The sequence below is a fragment of the Lygodium microphyllum genome, chromosome 3 (assembly GCF_053477565.2).
Source record: "Lygodium microphyllum isolate KBCC chromosome 3, Lygodium_microphyllum_v1.1.10, whole genome shotgun sequence".
Classification (NCBI taxonomy): Eukaryota; Viridiplantae; Streptophyta; class Polypodiopsida; order Schizaeales; family Lygodiaceae; genus Lygodium; species Lygodium microphyllum.
This window is the reverse complement of record NC_141137.1, coordinates 72,926,087-72,945,229: the sequence shown is the minus strand read 5'-3', so window position 1 is coordinate 72,945,229 and position 19,143 is coordinate 72,926,087. Positions and strand designations below refer to the sequence as shown.

The window sequence follows — 19,143 nt, the reverse complement described above, 5'->3', positions numbered from 1 at the left end:
CATTTGGTCAAGTGTCAATCAAATGTGCAAATGTGGGATGCGTATGTGATGTGCAAGTTAGTTATTTCACAATGATGGGCCAAGGATCTTGAGAAGTCAGTGGTGTCAAAGGCGAAAGTTGTAATAAGTTATACTTGACAAGTAGGTGGTACCCTTTAGATTGAAGTTGTTTCTATTGCTACTCATATCTAGAAGTAGTCCCCTACACTTATAAGTTATAGTAGAGCCTAGAAAGACCCCATATGAGACTTAATTTGGATAGAACCACTGCCAACTTTACGGTATTTGGATGTGATGCTTATTTTTATGTGCCATAGGAGAAGGTGGGGAAGTTATATGCTGAAACCAGACTTCTTTTTTAGATAGGGTGGTAAATAACCTGATTAAGCACTAATTACAGCAAGCATAAAATTCAAATAGACTGAAAATGCAGATGTTGCCACTTAATCTTGGACATTGGACACTTGGTTAGCCCCAAACCTAGCACCTCTTGTAGTATTTCTTTAACTTGTATTGCTAAAGGTTGAAGTACATTGAGATCCAGGCTCCTTCAATCTTCCATACAAGCCTTCAAACCAAATTGCCCCTTGGTTTACTTGGAAATTGGCCTTCAATTTACTCCTTGGATGACCAATTCTGTCCCAAACTCAATGTTGGTTGGTTGGCCTCTTCAAATTCTTATGAAATCCCCATATTGCAGCTATTGAATTTCAAGTACTGGGCCTTGAATTCTGAGCACTCTGGCCACGATGGCTGCTAAACTACCCTCTTGGAATTGAATTTGGTTAAGATCTCTTGAGGGAAGTTGTGAATTGATTGAGAAAATGGAGGGGAGGTTGGAGAGATAAATTTTAGAGTTCCATCACTAAAATTGGCTGAAATTTAATGCTGCCCTGTGGTTGACTATAGCCCACCATCAATAGGAACCCTATATGTAGTCTCTTGCTCTTGTGGACCCCAAACTTGTGGTCACTTGCATACAAAAAGCTCTTTGATAGCGTGCAATGGTTGGGTTGATCGCCTATGGTTAGAAAATTGCAGCAAGAGCTCTCTCTTCTTCTCTTCTAACCTCCACTATGCTAGAATGAAGTTGTATTCTCTAATAGCCTTTCTCTCACTTATATGGGTAAGTTTTGCTAAAGGGTAGTCTTCTAATTGTAATTTTCTAGCAAATTTTAGCTCAAATAAATTACTTTTTAGAATGTTAATTAAAAAAATTAATTTATTAATTCTCGCTCTGAAAATTAACCATATTTGGCTAGGCCAATCTATAATCCAAGCAAACTAGAGCATTTATTAGTCCGTGAATTGGTATTAATTAATTAATTAATACCTAATTCTTAATGTCACCATTGATATTAATGGCTAATGAAATCTTCAAGGTCAAAATTTGATATTGGTTACCACCTAGTATCTATCAATGATAACTTATTACAACTTTTGTCTTTGGCACTCACTAACTTCTCGAGGTTCTTGGCTTGTCATTGTGAAATAACTAACTTATACATCACACGTCACTTGATATTTGTATAGTTGATTAACACTTAATCAAATTCTAAGCACAGTATTAAAATTTTACGTCCTTGTGATAGATCTCCTTAAAATCCTTGCAATCACTCTTCATTGCATTGTAATTTGTCAAAAGCATTTGTTGCCACTACTGAAAATACATGCAAATATCATAGTCAAATAACATGTGCATCTATTGCTTAACCATGCTCATGTTTTGGCAAGCAATGTATAAATTGAGCATAGCAGTGTCTCATACTAATGATGTACCACATGATACTCATGTATACATCGGTTATGAACTGTATGTAACTTATGCAATTGTATTTCTATTATATAACTTGCAAATATTACATTATATGCCATCCATGTATCCCATATATGCCTTGCAAATGTAGATCACATCCAAATGTACATTCCATTTATACCATATATGTCAACAACCTTGCAATTGTATAGTTTTAGAGCCTAGGTGCAAGCTAACACATCTACATACTGATTCACAGTGACTAGTACATTGAATAATTATCCCAATGGTAAAAATACTGTCAACATACAATACCTTGGATACAAACCAAGTACATTTGAGATCCACTACATAATTGAGGTGTCCATCACTAGGGGAAATGGAGATGCAACCTTTCCCTTGAGAATTAGGCAATACTTTAAACCTTCTATGGCTTGTCGAGCTTGAAAGAGCTTAATCCAAATTGGCTCCAACTAAAATATAGTAAGGTAAAGTGCATCATTGAGGATTTGCTAAGTCACCCTTCTCCACCCATTTGATACTAAAACATCACCAAGAAGCACATGGAAACTTTACCTCCAACTTCACTTGCCTCGAAACCTCCACAAGGTTTTAGGTTTTTTCCCCTTTGGAGCATGGAGATCCTTTGTACCTTCACATTGTTACAATTCTATCTTACCTAGCATGAAATCTTGTGTCCAATTGGCCCTCATGTATACGTGACATGCTAGGAGCACTGGATGCATTAGGAAACATTATTGCCTATATACTTTGGACCATTGTAGTGTGGTTGTGGATGGGAATTTGCATACTACAAACTATATCAAGGTACATTTTCCCATATATTGCATACATTACTAGCTACAATTTTCCTCATGACTAGCACTATATAGAGCATTTGCATGACCAACATTAATACCATGAGTTCCAAACATAGTGGGTTGTATATATGCATTGCCAAACATATTACATCGTGTAAGGTATCATGTGAACATTACTATATATAGAGTTTTACATTCCACTTGCCATAATTAGATACATTGGGCCTTACATACCTTGCGTAGGTGGTTGCATACATTTGGTTCTTGCATCCCCATGGTTGAAGCATTATCAACCATTGCTTGGAAAATCAAACCACCACCAAAGCACCTTGGGTGATCCATGTTAGCATACATGCCTTGCTGTCCAAAAAGCATTGGATGGGCACTTTCAAGGTGGCCTTGCATTTGTGGTACTTGCTCCACTGGCATCATTTGCAAATGCTTATTATCCACTTTTGGAACATCATGCTATTGCATTGGCTCTTCCTTTGGTATGTCTCGATGCCTTGAAGTTCTTAAGATGATTTCCTTTTCTTGCCTTTGCTACTCTCCTTAGGGGAGTTCAAAAAGTGTATAACCGAGGATCATTTGCCAATTGCATAAACATTTTAGCTGCTGTCTTCAATTGATCATTAAATTAGTAATTAAATTTCTCTTTCTCTTGCTAGTCATTAGCTTTAAAAGGCCTAGAAGGACCCATATTTTGGACTACACCAACATTATTGGATTGTTGCCCATGCTACATGCCCTTATCCAAGATTAGACATTGCATTTCCCTCAACTCTTTGTGAATTTTCAGATTGAGAGGCATCACCATTGCTTAGTCCCATCTCATTGTAAGAAGAAACTCAGCGAAATACATTTCAGCACCAGAGTAAAACTTTTGGCCTTCAATTAGGTGCCTTGGGCCTACTAATTTTCAAGGGAGTTGATGGTATGTTGGCAATGGAACCATGATATCGGCCTTCCTTCTTGGATAGAGTGGTAAAGAACCTAATCAAGCACTAACTATAGCAAGCATAAAATTCAAATAAATTGAAAATGCAATTGTTAGCATTTAATCTTGGACAATGGACACTTGGTTGGCCCCAAAATTGACACCCTTTGTGGTATTTCTTTAACTTGTATTGCTAAAGGTCGAAGTACACTGAGATCTAGCTTGATCTCCTTCAATCTTCAATGCATCTTGTTGTTTACAGCAACCAACAAGCTTTCAAACCAATTTGCCCCTTGGTTTGCTTGGGGATTGGCCTTCAGTTTGCTCCTTAGATGACAAAATTTGCTCCAAACTTAATGTTCATTAACTAGCGTCTTGAAATTCTTTGAAATCCCTATATTTCAGCTAGTGAATTTCAAATACTAGGCCTTGAATTTTGAGCATTCTTTTCTAGGTGGGTGGTAAACCCTAATTTTTGTTGTAAACTAGGGTCTATCAATAAAAAAAACTTCAATTGCATGAATTTCAAGTACGAGGGCTTGACCCTTTGGATTGAATTTGGCTGAGATCTCTTGAGGCAAGTTGTGAATTAGCCGAGAGAATGGAGAGAAGTTGGAGAGAGAAATTTTAGAGTTTTATCACCAAAATTGGTTGAAATTTGATGCCGCTATGTTATGAATGGCTGATTGATTGTAGTCCACCATCAATAAGAGCCCCACATACAGTGATTGCCCTTGTGGGCCATAAACTTGCTATCACTTGTCTTATAGACAACCTATAGGGGTTGTCACCTGCCTTTAGTGTATCATGCTCAAGCAACAATAGGGACATATGTATAAAGCTCATAGGTGTAGATGATGTTAGCACTCACAAAGCACTCGCCACTTCATCAAACTTCGGGGGGAGCTTGTAGAGTACCATTCCCACGAGATGTGCCTCAAGAAGGGCAAACTACATGTGTCGAAGTTAGTCATGTACCTGTGAAACACAGAGCAAAAAGGACCGAATGGTGTCCTTTGGCTCAAACTTCATTTGTTAAAGCTGTCCATAAAGGGTCATTGCATGCATGGTGAAATGGTGTCATTCGGCTCAAACTTCATCTGTTAAAGTTGTCCATATGGGGTCACTACACGCATGGTGGAAGGTGCCTCGTACAACATTTGAAGCTTCGACCATATTTTTGGGGATGTCCTGTAAGAGGTAACCATCGGTAGGACTTCTTTAGAAATACTCCAAAGCAGTGCAGAATATGCACATGCATTGTCCGAATCCCATGTAAGCACAACTTCCTCATTGTTTTCCTCATCAAAATCGTTGGGAAGAAGAAGACGCTGAGGCTAATGAATAGCTCCACTAACAATGTACCAAATCCGCTTTTGCACAAACCACACTTTCATCTTAGCACTCCATGTGAGATAGTCAGGTTCATGTAGCTTAACATTTGTAGAAGTGCATGGAGGAGCCGTTTGGAGAGGATAAGAAGAGAAGATAGAGAATAGAAGGTATATAGAGAGAGAATACAGCCGAACCAACATCAAAGATGTCACAAAATGAGAGTTCACATGCAAGATAACCAAAAATCTGATTAGAAATGAAGGGAAACCGTTAGATGAAGAAAATCCAGTCTAAAACTACTAGAAACAGCAAAAACAGCCTGTAAAAACAGTCACCTAGCCACGGTCAAGGGCAGAAAATGAAAAACGCAGGCTAGTCGAGCATTTAATACAGGAAATTGGTGATTTCAGGCTTGAATACTGGCGCAGGCTGAAAATGCAGGGTGCAGGCTGAAAAAGTAGGTAGAAGTGGACCCTTGATAGGCTGAAATATGATCAGCCACAGGTTGCCTGATAAAAAAAAGAGGAGGAGGACCTTTAACCAGCAGAGAAATCCCAACAGGAACCTAGATCCTGCAATTTGATACCATGTCAAAAGTGGATGCAACAATGGAAGCGTATACATATGCTGAAATGGACTGTTGAACACAAGATAGAGAGAAAAGAAGAACACTGCAAAAGAAGAGAACTCAAAAGAATGCTTGGGAAATGGAATCCATATACCAAACACGAGACAATCGCATACTACTACAGTGAGTCAATGGCTGTGTGGGCATTGGCACTGGCTCCTCTCTCCAACAAAAGTCCACCTGATGAATGATGATGACTATATATGAGGAGGAGCCCAACAATAAATAGGCCCAAAATTTAGGATTATTTTACAATACTACATGATATATGTCAATAGGGGTATATCCCTTTGCATGATGTTATCCCAATCCTCCCAATGGTTTAGTCACTAGTGCCTAATTTATTGGCCTTTGATACAGACTTAGTCTAGCTAGTGAATGCACCTAAGCATACAATCTTCATAAATCAATGGAAATTAATGACCTCTTTTAAAGTGTCTTGTTCACCCCCTAACAAAACCTGTCGTATTCTGAAAGTCATCATACAACTCGAGGATTATACATGGTACTTCATGATATATGGTAGGGAGGGTCTACACCTTTGCATGAACTTATCCCAATCGTACCAACTTCTTTCCATCTCATTCATTGGAAGAAATTCTGTCAAGAAGATGGCTTTGAATTGAGCTGAATCTTAAGGAATCACATTGGCTTGTTTATATGTCACCACCACTTAATTGTTTACAACCCCAATGATAGGCTTTGGCCGACATCCTTTGATGTTGAAGGTGTATTAGAGTCTAGGAATGGAGGTGTGTTTCTTTTTCTTTGCCTTTCTCCTTCTTGACTAACCCCACTAATACTGTTACTTGCGAATTCATGATGTCGATTGTTTGCACGAGCATGTGTAATCACATCTCATTGTTATCTACTCGAGACATTAAAAGTTCATGTTATTCTGGAGTAGCTATAGAGTCTTCCCAAATTTCCTTCTTAGACTCAATTTCTGCTTCTAGATTGGCCATAGTTTGTGATCCTTTTTGATATGTGTAAGTTCATCCCTACCCTCCATGATTTGTATAAAAATATTTGCTTCATTTTTCCCTTCCTTTAATCAATTACAATGAAAGCAGAGAATTCATGAGCTGAACAAATAGATAATGAGAAGTGTTTTTTTGCAGTGATATGCAAATTCAGAATGCTGTCCTATTTGGTACATGCCAAAGTTGGCTTGAAGCAACCCTGAAAAGTCAAAATCAGTGTTGCCCTCCTTGGCAAAACCAATTGGTTGTTGCTATTTTGAGTTGATTTTGGGCTGTGTATACTACAGTTTGCACTAGCTTGCTGTTTCCCCTTTTCGCAGCCTCTACAGGCATTAATTTTTGGAGATCTAGGCGTGTTTACAGCAACAATTTTGCTGGTACAAACTTTCAGAGTGCTACAACTTTCAGGGTTGCATTTTGTGCACAAATGGTACGTTCTATATGGTACCATTCAGTTTCCCTGCAGTCGTACCGTTCAAAAAAGTGTCCATTGTGGAGATTGTGATTGTTGCGAAATCTGTTTGTTCCTTTTCCACTTTTGCTCCTCTTTTTGGGGCTGTTTGAACTTCTTCTTTCACACTGCTCCCTCTTTCATGAATCATACTCCTCCCTCTTCTCTTCTCCCTCACCTCAGCCCTTACAAAATGGCAGCCCCCTCCTTGCTATCTCAACACACAAATCACCCTACATCTTCAATCTTCTTCAAGTTTCCGTCTTCTTCAATCACCCTACTCCCTCTCTCCCTCTCCCTCACCTCTTCCAAGTTTCTCCTATCACTATCCCTATCTCTCTCCCTCTCCCTATCCCTTTTCCTCACATCCTCTTCCTCTTCCTCTTCCTCTCCCTCTCCTCTCCCTCTCCCTCTCCCTCTCCCTCTCCCTCTCTCTCTCCCTCTCTTTCACTTTCTAGTTTCATTCATACATACAAGGTTGTCTCCATATGTAGTACGGATTGATCCGTACGGTATGGTACGGTATGTATCCGTACGATTTAGTATGAAAAAATAGGCACTTTTTGGCCACTCTACTTCAAGCCTACAACTTTCTTTTTTTCTTTCTCCTTTCTTTTTTTTTCCTTCTTTCTTTCTTGTTTCTCTCCCCCAAGCCTCTCTCTCTCTCTCTCTCTCTCTCTCTCTCTCTCAAGCTTCTCACACCCTCTTTTTTCTCTCAAGCCTCTCCTCTCTCTCTCTCTCTCTAGCCTCTTCCTCTCTCTCATGATACATATTACATCCTCTCTCTCTCCCTCTCCCTCTCCCTCTCCTCCTTTCTACTCATTCTTTTCCACTATGCCTACGCCTCTTCATAAAGCTTTTCATCTCTCCACCGCTGGTGGTCACCCCTGACATGGAAGTGGATACTTCAGAAACTCCTAATCATAGTCCATGCACCTCAATGGCCTTGAGCTCCATCGCCACCGTCGGAAGCAAAAGGCCATGTAGACAAGCTTCACTACAAGAAGCTATTGGTGGTATTTCCGATCCTTTTGTCTTTCTTCAAAGAGAGGCCTTGCAATTTTCTTTAAGTTGCACAGTTTATATGTGTGTAGGCTAATTATATATATAATTTTATATGTATTTTTTAAATGTATGTACAAAATAACATATTTTATTCTTTAAATTTTTTATGTATGTACTATACCACACTGTATTTGTATACAGAACATTGTTAGTAGTCATGTGTCTTGTGTGGTTATCTCCTACTTGTGAGCCTCAGTTTGAGTTAGACGAGGACATTAGGAGCTCTGACATTGTATTTGTTTGTTATCTTATGTGTTTTAGAATTAGTGCATTTCTTTTTGTGCACATTTGGCTATGTTTTAGGGGTTTGACCACATTTAGGGGCCAGGGCTTTCCCTCTTTTTCGCCTATATAGGCAGCCTACCCTCCCACTTTCATCATCCATTATCCATCATTCATCCTTTGTGATCAGCCAAACCTCCTTATTCTCTTATCCCCCTACTATTGATTGGCACCCACATGGACCCATAGAGTTGTATTGGGGCTGATTGTTGCAGCCTTGTACCTTCAACCATTGCAGTTACATTGTTCCTTCTCTCTCTTGCGTTCTCTTTGTCTCCTTCTCTCCATGTTCACTTTCTTCTTTCCATTGTATACTCTCACACGGTATCAAAGCCACATGTGGGAGTCGGAGATCTTGAAGAGGAGCTTGTTGTTTGCGACAAAACTTGCCAAGCGTCATTCCCATGTGTTGTAGGCCTTGCACTTGGCTGCTTTATTTGGGCAGATTTGCGTTTTGTTCGTGGGCGGCCTCTACTAGGCCGGGTGGCATCATTACTGCATCCAAGCGGTGTCAAATAGATTGGGCGTTTTGTGCAGGTAGGTCATTGGTCCTCTTGGGTGACACATTTGCAGGTTGGGCGGCTTGTTTACATGCATAAAAATTTCTTTCTTTGCTATGTTCTCATACTGATTGGTCTTTGTTGACTAGGGTGATTTCTTTTTGGTGTTGGGCTGCCTCCATTGCAAGTCCACATTAGGGCAGATTTGCATTTATTGTAGAGACTCGGTATCCAGCACTCTTGGTCCTTTGCTAGCCCCTAGATTGGCTGTGTTCCAAGGTTGAAGCCCTATTTTCCTCTGCATTTACTGATCCTTCTCTCTGCTCGGCATTGTGTGTTTCCTTCAGGATCGGATACTCGCTGTCTATCTTGCCCAAGTCAGTCTTCTTTTGTATTGTGGCCTAAGGAACCTCGATTATTCTGATGACACCTCTTATTGGTCACATTTATTCTAGTGGCAGCATCTTCTTTGTTTTCTTGGAGGTACTTTATGTAAGGACGTCTATGGCCTATGTGAATGCTATGGGGGATTGTGTGATTCAGGGTCATTTAGATCGACCACAATCTTATTACTCTTTTTCGTTATATTTTTCTAAGGCATCTAGTCCTTGAGTGGCATTGATGGCATCTCCTAAGCAAGTGCGAGTCCTATCCTCTCTCTCCGTGTCCGACAAGCTGGATGGGACAAACCACCCTCTATGCTCGTGCCCCATGGAGTGTCTTCTTGATGACTGTGACCTTTGGGATTTTGTTAGAGTCCCTATACCCCGATCTACCGTGGATCCTCATGATTGTGTGACTGCAGATTTGGCATGTTTATGGGATCGGTTGAATGCTAGATCTCACTCCTCTCCTTTTGAGTTGTATAGATTTGTGTGCTTGAGCATATTAGACATCTTTGCATTGTTGCAGAGATTTGGAGGAGATTGATCTCTCTCCTTTGGATTGAGACATTTGGGCATTGATTATCTCTTGAGTTGAAACTACGACAGCTTTTTGTTGTAGACTCCCCTATGATTAGGAATTACATCCACAGGATGGAGGAGATTCGAGATGAGCTTTCAATCCTTGGTACAAACATTTCTTTGAAGGACCCAGTTGTGACACTTCTCTCACATCTTTTGTCACCGACATATGATGTATTCTACACTAGTCTTTTCACTTCTCGTTGTCGGGAGACTTACTTGGGAGGAGTAGTCCCATTGGTGCTTGAGTAGAATGTGTGCCACAGTGAAAGATTCTTGCGGAGCTTGTAAATATGGCTGTGCTTATGTAGCTTTCTCTACAATACAGGACAAGCCAAGCAGAAGAAAGGGAAGAGAGAGAAGTTGGAATCATCTTTCGACTTTGATACAACTTATGTAGGAAAGCATAGAGGATATCCCATGTGTTCTTACTGTAGAAAGAGCTCACACTCCTAGGAGAAGTATTGGAGGATTTATCCTCACCTTTGTCCGGGAGCAAAGGGTGGATCTATATCAAAGCCTTCATCCACCTCTACTTTGTCACATGCTATTTCCACTACGTTAGTGTTTCTACACATTTGTTAGGTGGATGAGCCTTCTTTGATTGTCTCTTTCTTTGAGAAGCCTTGGCTCATTGCTAGGCTAGTGGTGCCTTGAGTCCTATGACTCTTTAAGGTGATTTGCTATAGGTTCTCGGTTTGTTTGAGGGTATCGTCATTGCTGATGACATTTCTTCGGTGCCTATTAGTGGTGTTGGTAACTTGTCTCTATTGTCTGACCAACCATTGAGCTCTGTTTTTGGGGCTCTATATATTCTTGACTTGGGCTTCCCTCTTCTCTTCGTTTATGGCCTTCCTAGGCTCGGGACCCGCATTGTCTTCCTTGAGCTAATTGTCTTTGTTGGGGATTCTTCTATGGGAGTCACTTTTGTGACAGGTTGGCCGGAGAGGGGTCTATGCTTCATTTCCCTTCCTTTATGTAGGGCCCTTTGAGGCATCTTTCTATAGCTATACCAGTTTCCGATTGTGCACCATTTGTTTCACAGGTTTCACCCCATTTCCCATCATCTCCTTAGGTGGCTCGTTCGTACCTTCCATCCCTTCAAAGGGGGCAAATATTGATGCGGTTATGGAGTTTTGGGCCCTTTATGTTTTAGAGGGGGACTTCCTAGGATCGTGAGGAGTTGCTTCAGGGTTTCCAATTTACTTTGGACCTTTGTTTTATGCTATTGCTCCTTTTCTTCGTCATCGAGCCACCGTCCCACTATTGCTTGGACAATCTGAGTCCTTAGTTTGCTTGCATGAACCTTAGTATCCCGAAACGGTGTTTCAGGGTTGCAGAAACGGACCGGCCGTTTCAGACCGAAACGGAAATGGTAGACCGGTGTTTTGGCATCTCGTGGTCCGTTTCGGGGCACTCCAGCTCCCATCGCCGCCGCCGCTGCCGCCTCCTCCTCCTCCTCCTCCTCCTCTTCTTCTTCCTCCCTTTAGCCTTTACTTCTTCCTCTTCTTCCTCTTCCTCCTCTTCTTCGTCTTCGTCTTTGTCTTCTTCTTCCTCTTTCTCATTCTCATGCTCATGCTCATCCTCCTCCTCTTCTTCTTCCTCTTCCTCTTATTCCCCCTATTAGCCTTTACTTCTTCCTCTTCCTCTTTCTTTTTCTTCTCTTCTTCTTCTTCCTTATCTTCCTCTTCCTTTTCCTCTTCCACTTTCTCTTATTCTTCTTCTTTTCCCCATTATCTAAAGGCTAATCATGGCGTTGGATCCATATTGGAGACACATCACTCCAATCAAGGGATACGAGGGCTTCGGTGGATCAAAGAAGTGGCTGTGCAACTATTGTGGATTGGAGAATTCAGGGAGCGTAACATGCATGAAAGACCACTTGGCATGCGTTCCCGACAAAGACATCGGGCTTTGTTGTCCAGACTACACCTGCCAATCATTCATTGATGTCGATACTTATTACTCAGTAGTTACTAGAGTCTAGAGACTAGTACACAGTGCTCAATGCTCACTGGACTTTGGAGTTTTAACTGATTATTTACATGACATAGTTACATGTATCATGGTATCTTGATTTCACTTATTATGCATCTTGATTCTTGTTCCATTGGTCTTGATGCTAGTCTCCACTGTTCTTGATGTCAGTCTTCACTGCTCTTTAGATCATAGATGATTTAGGAGTCATAAATTATAATTCATTTGTTGCCTTCAGTTTTGAAAATTGAGTCTTAATTGTGTTAAGCTGTCTTAAGTTTCAACCATTGAGTCTTAACTCTTCAATCTTCACTCGTGAGTCGTGACATGTGTAATGAATCATGATTTCAATCATATAACATGGACTCAAAAGTTTTGTATGAAATTTGGGTACATGTTATTGTAGGCTTTGATATATTTACATATCCACATAATACTGTATTTATTTTAGTGTACAATCCGAAACGCCGTTTCTTCGTTTCCAAAATTTGACCGAAACTCCGAAACTCCGGTTTTTCCCGTTTCTGTTTCTCTCGTTTCCGAAACTCCCCCGTACTATGGCATGAACCATACCGGTCTGAGTCATAGGCTTGGACTTAGTATCTTATGTGGTCATCTCTTGCCTGCCAGCCTTAATCTAAGTCAGACAAGGATATTAGGAGCTCTGACTTTGTATTTGTATGCCATTTTGTGTGTTTTAGACACTTTAGATGGAGGGCATATTAGTGCATTTTTTTTGTGCACTTTTGGCTATTTTTAGGGGTTTGGCCACATTTAGGATTTTCCCTCTTTTTCACCTATATATAGGCAGCCTGTCCTCCCACTTTCATCATCCATTATCCATCATTGATCGTTCGTGATCAGCCAGCCCTCCTCATTCTCTCATCCCCTTGCTATCGTTTGGCGCCCTCATTGACCCGTAGAGCTATGTGTTGGGGTTGGCTGTTGCAGCCTTGTACCTTCAGCTAGTGCAATTACATTTGTTCCTTCTTTCTCTTATGTTCTCTTTGTCTCCTTCTCTCTGATTTCACTTTCCTCTTTTTATTGTGTACTCACAAATGTATCGTACTAAATGTATGAAACCACCTTGGCTACAATGTGGAAGTGGCTGACTAGAAATTGGAATATGAGAGAGAGAGAGAGAGAGAGAGAGAGAGAGAGAGAGAGAGAGATGAATACTAAGGGAAGGTACCACACCTTGGAGCAAACCTTCAGAATTGCATCGAGCTGACATGGAAGAAGAAGCCGGACAAGCAGAGCTGAGGCGGCAGACGAGCCCGTGCGTACCAGAGGAGGTGCTTGAGTGCGTGTTGTGATACATCGATGATGCACCCGGCAGGAGCGCCATATCCCTGGTTTGCAAGGCGTGGTACAGAGCGGACCAACGGACGAGGAGAGACCTCTACATCCCGTTTTGCTATGCCATCGATCCTGTGCGAGTGACGAGGAGGTTCAAGGCCCTGGAGTCTGTGGGGTTGAAGGGGAAGCCCCGTGCTGCCATCTTTGTTCGCCCTTTGACCCTGTGCTCGCTCGTCCCTGCCAACTGGGGAGGCTATGCCAAGCCATGGATCTCTGAGATGGCCCTAAATTGGCCATGCCTCAAGGCGATCCATCTACACCGCATGATCGTTTCGGACGAGAACCTACTCTTGTTGGCCAAGGAACGTGGTCACATGCTTCACAGTCTCGAGCTTGACAAGTGCTTGGGCTTCTCAACAATCGGCCTTGAAGCCATAGCAAAGTCTTGCAGAGGCAGAATACAGGGCGGCATCAACTACCACGTGATAGCCATTACTCAAAATGTGGTGTTCCGTGCACATACCAAGCATGCTGAGATTTAGTATCATCACATTTGGGAGGAGAGTATTGTTAGACATAGCTCATCTCTTCACCAAAGCTCTTCCTCAGGCCACTTAACATTAGCATTCCAGATCCCTAAGCCTTATGCTGTGTCCAGGATTTGAAAAGAGGTGTTAGATGATAAACCTCCTAAATGGGCAGCAAGCGAGGTGATAAGACCTTGGGCAGGTGGGCACAAGCAGCACTCAGGTGGGCAGTGCACAGGGCAGCGGACGAGCAATCATGCAGCATGCAGGACATGGACAATGGTCAAGGACAGTTGGACAATCAATTGGCCAGATTGCGATGTGGCAGCTATAGCCGGCCAGTTTTATGCTTGCCGACCTAGTTCTTTATTTCGCCCCTAAACAGCCTATTTAGGCAGTTCCTAGCCTATGTGGTTATGTACTTTGTGATTTGTCTGTGAGTGTGAGGTTTTATTGAGTGCAAGAGAGATGAATACTTCCACGTCAATACGGTTTTATTAAAGGTCGGAATATAATGCACAACATTTTGAATGTTCAGCTTGGAGTTGACTATGCCAAAGCTTCTAGCCAGCAGGTTGTTACACTTCAGCTGGATATTGAGAAGTCATTTGATCATGTTAGTTGGTCTTTCTTGCGGCAATTAATGTCTACAATGGGTTTTGATCCTCGTATGATTTCTCTAGCTGATATCATCAGTTAGGGTGCTGTGGCCCGTATTGCTCTTAATGTAGGGATTGCGGAGGAAATTGCCTTATCTTGGTCCCTTCGGCAAGGCTGTCCTCTCAGCCCTTTGCTGTTTGCTTTGGTAACTCACCCCATGCTCTCATTATTGGATAAGGTGGCAGCTCAAGGTGAGATAGTTGGCTTAAATCTTCTTTGGCGGTGACCAACTTGTGGGTCAATCTTTGGCAGATGATTCTTTTATGTTCCTTAAGGCGGATCATATTAATGTTAATCTGGCAATGGTTGCTTGGAATCTTTTTGCTTTGGCATCGGGTCTTCACATTAATACTTAGAAATCCACCCTTCGCTCCTGTACGAAGAATGATCTGTAGGCCTTGGGCTGGAATGGAATTGTGATCACAAGGGGTAATATTACCAGACACTTGGGATATATCCTATTGGTGTGGAGGTTGCTCCCCGAGCCTTGCTGGATTGGATGGCCTCCCGAATTCATGACAGGTTCATATACTGGAAATCCTAGAGTTGGCCACTACATGTTAGAGTAAAAGTGGGCCAATGCATTATGATCAGTGTGATCTCATTCTTTCTGCCATTGCTTCCTTGGACTAAGAAGTCCATTTTGGATTTGGTTCAGCCTATCAGATTTATGCTCTGGAAAAAGAAAGGTAATTGTTTGGGGCAAGTATGGATCTCCTGGCAACATGTGGCCACTCCAAAAAGGATGGGGGGTGCAGCTTTGCTAGATGTCAATTTGCATATGGCCGCTTTGAGGTTATCTCTGTTGCAGAATCTATGTATTCAATGTCATCCTTGGTCACACATTGCCAAATTCTTCATAGAAAACATTGGCATCTCTCATGGTAGCATAATTATTTATGCTTCCTAGTGGCATGCGCTTAATTCTACGAGGCCTTTAAAGGTCTCCCAATCTTTTTTCCTTTCTCATTTGATAGCTTCTTGGTAGGAGATGCTTCGTTTTGCAGTTTGGCGTCCCCTGGATATTCATAAAGAGAAAAATTCACTGCAAGGAGAAATATTGGCTTCATGAAGGTTGTTGGATTTGCCACAAAAAGATTTGCAGCGAGACAAGTTCAATCGGATGGCTAGGTTAGGGTTGAAGACAGTCCGTGATGGTGTTATTCCTGGGCAGCTCCGTCTTTATTCCTTTAGGCGTATTCATCAATACTTTAGGGTGCCTCGTAGATACAGGGACATTTGGTCGTCCATATAGGACAATATTCAGAGGTTCTTTCCTTTGCATGCATTACAACCATTGGATCCTTGGCGTGACTAGATGTTTGTGCTTCCTGATGAGTTTGCGAAAAGGTCAGCTAATCAAATATATCATTAGATGGTGGAAGCCAAGAGATGGGTCATGGGGAAAGTGAATAGGTTATGGCATCGTAGGGACAATAAAAAGAAGTGGTGGGAAAGATTTATCTTGCTTTGGAAGTCTAAGGTCCCTTATCAGGGAAAAGTGTTCCTGTGGTGGTTGCTCATTGGGGGTCTTCCAACGGGAGAAGTGCTCGTCTACAGCAGTTATGACCTCCTCTCTTATTTTTGTGAGCAGTTGGGACTTCTGACTCTTTACAAAGATGAGAAGTTGCCCACGTGGCTGTTGGAATATAGCTGATAGGCGATTTTGACTTTTTTAATGTGATTGTTGCCTTTTCTCACCAGTTGTGGCACTCTTGCTGCAACGCGAGCACTTTGTAAGGACGTTTGCTTTTGCTAATAAAATCTAAGGTTTTCAGTCATCTCCTTGATCTCCAACGTCTTCTTGCAGTGATACCAATGACAGATGAAATAAAACAGCTTGCTGGTCTGATATGTAAATTAGGGTTTCTGCAATTGAATAGGAAAGAAAAATGTGGGAGTTGCAGGATGCACCTCCCAAACTCAACACGACCTTATATTATTAGTTTTTGCTGGTCTTAGTAAGTATGTGCATGCCTACTGTATTGCATACTTATATTGGCTCTAGCCCTTGTCCACATGCATTGATCAGTTGGAGCCCTGTATTTTAAGCCCTTGGTCACATGTGTTCCTTAGGTGTGCTATTCATGTACCCTGGAACCCTGTATGTGTATATTCTATAAGACACAGCTCCTTAAGTCGTTTCCCTGTAAGTGTCACATGAAACCATAATTTATGTGACAGACACTAGAGACTTTGATGGTGACATTCAATCTCAATCACATCACCCATTTTACCTTACAAGATAATTGAATCTGTGTGGGTTATGTTAACTGATCTGCTTTTGTGTTAATAGGTTTAATACAGGTAGAGGTACTTCATGAATTACATTTTCAGATGTCCTTTTATGGAGAATATGGGCATGCGTGTCCCACTTATACAGCAGTTAGTATGCCTGATTTCATGCAGATTGAATTGGTTCATTTCAGTGTTAAACATTACCTTGGTTACACATGCCTAATATAGGTATACTTCTTGGAAGTCCATGAAGAAGGTGATGAAACTGAGATTGAGGACAACCATAGTCGGGAGTCAAGGTACTCTGGATTATTTATTATATTTCTACAACCTTTGCAAATTGTATGATAATGCATTATTGCTCATATAGTGTTGCTTTTCTGGACACTGAATTGATCTGATGTTCAGGGTGTCCCTTTTACCTTTGAGTCAGATGGCCAATGCACAAAGTTAGGTCTATTTTAAGGACATATTCAAAGTTATAGATGTACTACTAACATTGTTCAAAGAATGCACATGCAAACTTAGTTCTAATTAGACTGCTTAAATAAGCACCTCAGATTAGCCATAGCAAGGTCAAACCTGTTGTCATAAGGAAAATAATTCTCTACTGCTCAATGAGAATTTTGAGAGTACACCCTTAACTGCACTCAAGTTCTCTAGGTTCTTAGTGTACATGTTGGCTGTGTATTCCATTGTAAAGTCTTCTAGTATACTTTCTCAAATGGCTGAGCTGGATTTTATTTTTGTTATTTGCAGGCCAATCAAGGTGAAGAAGCTAACCAGGGCAGACTTAAACAAGAAAAAGCGGAGGAAGGAACAGTTGAAAATAGAAGAACAGAGTCAGAAACGAGCAAAATTAGGAAAAGATGTTCTGAAGTGAGTCAAAAGGAAGTTGTTCTGTTTTTGTGCCTGTATTTATGTTCATTTCGAGAATTAGAGAGGATCACTAAAAATATAAGAAAAAAAGCATGTCTGTAGAGATTTGTTTTTTAGATGTTATTTGTGAAATGTTGCTCTTTGTGTGGGTCTCAATCATCGCCATATTACAGTGATTGGTGTTTCTCCTAAATATTTTTCATGCTGTTCAATGCGTAAAATTTTGGATGTTCAGCTTAGATGAAATAATCAGAGATATTGAAGATGAGGAACACAATAAGCATCAAAAGTGGGTGCGTCGAACTGTTGCAAAGCAGGAGAAATGTGCCCAAGGGCCTCCCCGGTTGGGAAAGCACAGGTTTGTGTCAGCACTGCCATGTTCTTTTGACTTGTAAATGCTATTTTAGTTCATTGGGGTCATCAATCCATGCAGATTTATGACAAATTTCTATTAATTCTTGGTTGCAAAAACCAGATTTCAACCAGATCCAGTGCAAGTCCTATTATCAGAGGAAGTAACAGGATCACTCCGAAAATTGAAGGTAGCAGACCAATAATTGATATTTATGTAAATATTTGCGCATGTGAGATATTATCTGTGTTTCACAACTTTTGTTTGAGTATATAAATTTCCAGGGATGCTATATGCTAGCTAAAGAGAGATACAAAAGCCTGCAGCGGCGTGGGCTCATAGAACCTCGTGGACCTGGGAAACGGAGATCTCGCAAAAAGAGAGTTGAGTATGAAGAGGGCAGCAAAGGACAGATGGAACGAGAGATGCATGGTGTCCTGCAAGGACATTTGTAACGTCTACACTTCAAAGCAGAGTTAACTTCATGCTCGCATCAAACTTGACTTTACAAAAAAAAACCCACTGCTATTGCCGTGATGGATCATTATGCAAGTGCTACCATCAAAAGAAGATACAGATGGCTGGATCAGGGTGGCAAAGAACTGAAGTGTGCCATTTACAAATCAGGGTGCTACATTCAGATGGGTGGCATAGACACAAGCATTGCTTTACTGGCTCTTTCAGCGTGACTGTTTTTGTAAAGCTACAGTAGCTATTAGCATTCTTCCCGTCTTTGTATTACTTAACAGGTAACCCAGCAGGGGGTTGTTTGAGGCCCTTGCAATGAGCTGTAGGATCTTCATACAATCTTCATTTTACTTGTCAAATTATGTAAATTCATTTATGCGGTTATGATAGTTTCCAATTTTGATTGATTGAATCCCTTTGATTTCCATTCTATCAACTTCCATCCCTTGTTGGACAAGGAAGTATATTCATTGTTGTCATAACTGAGGGTTGGTCATAATATGTTTTAATCCATTATGTTGCATAAAAAAGATTCTGAATGTGCGAAAAGGTACCTTCCTGCATTCTGAACTGAGTATGAAAGGTATAGCTATTTCTTTGTTTTTACACGAAGCCCAAATTTAAATAATAAACACAAATTTAACATAATACCAGGAAACTTTGTTCTTTCTTACTAGTAAAACCACGTATCCATTGAAGATGGATTTGTTTTGGAGTTCCATAAAGCTCTAACAGACCAAAATCATTTTAAGTTGAAAGGTTTCCTTACTATCTTTATCCAGCAAGGTTAAGAGCTCAAAACAAAATATTTTGGAGTGACCTTGATTCTGAAGTTCACATATTCATGGCTACTACTTACTGCATCTGTTTGAAAGTTTTAGAAAGCATATGCACTGTATAATATTTACAGGACATGCAATATATTTTGGGAATGCATGCCCTTGGCTCTTGTCGAGCAAGGTAGTTTTTAGTGGAAAGGCACAAGATGTGTTAATGTATGTTCAGTAGTGGAAAAACCGT

At 41.0% G+C, this 19,143-nt stretch overlaps 1 protein-coding gene across 1 annotated transcript in view; it reads left to right on the top strand.

Moving 5' to 3' along the window:
* The window catches only part of LOC148038502 (Nop53 protein), a 31,940-nt gene extending 13,408 nt beyond the window's left edge, over positions 1–18,532 (top strand). Inside the window, exons 7-11 of the mRNA XM_087672830.1 lie at positions 16,653–16,723; positions 17,184–17,303; positions 17,539–17,661; positions 17,779–17,845; positions 17,940–18,532. Coding sequence (XP_087528956.1) covers positions 16,653–16,723; positions 17,184–17,303; positions 17,539–17,661; positions 17,779–17,845; positions 17,940–18,110 — 552 coding nt within the window. The 3' untranslated portion in view covers positions 18,111–18,532. The remainder of the gene's footprint in view (positions 1–16,652; positions 16,724–17,183; positions 17,304–17,538; positions 17,662–17,778; positions 17,846–17,939) is intronic.
* The last annotated feature ends 611 nt before the right edge of the window (positions 18,533–19,143 follow it).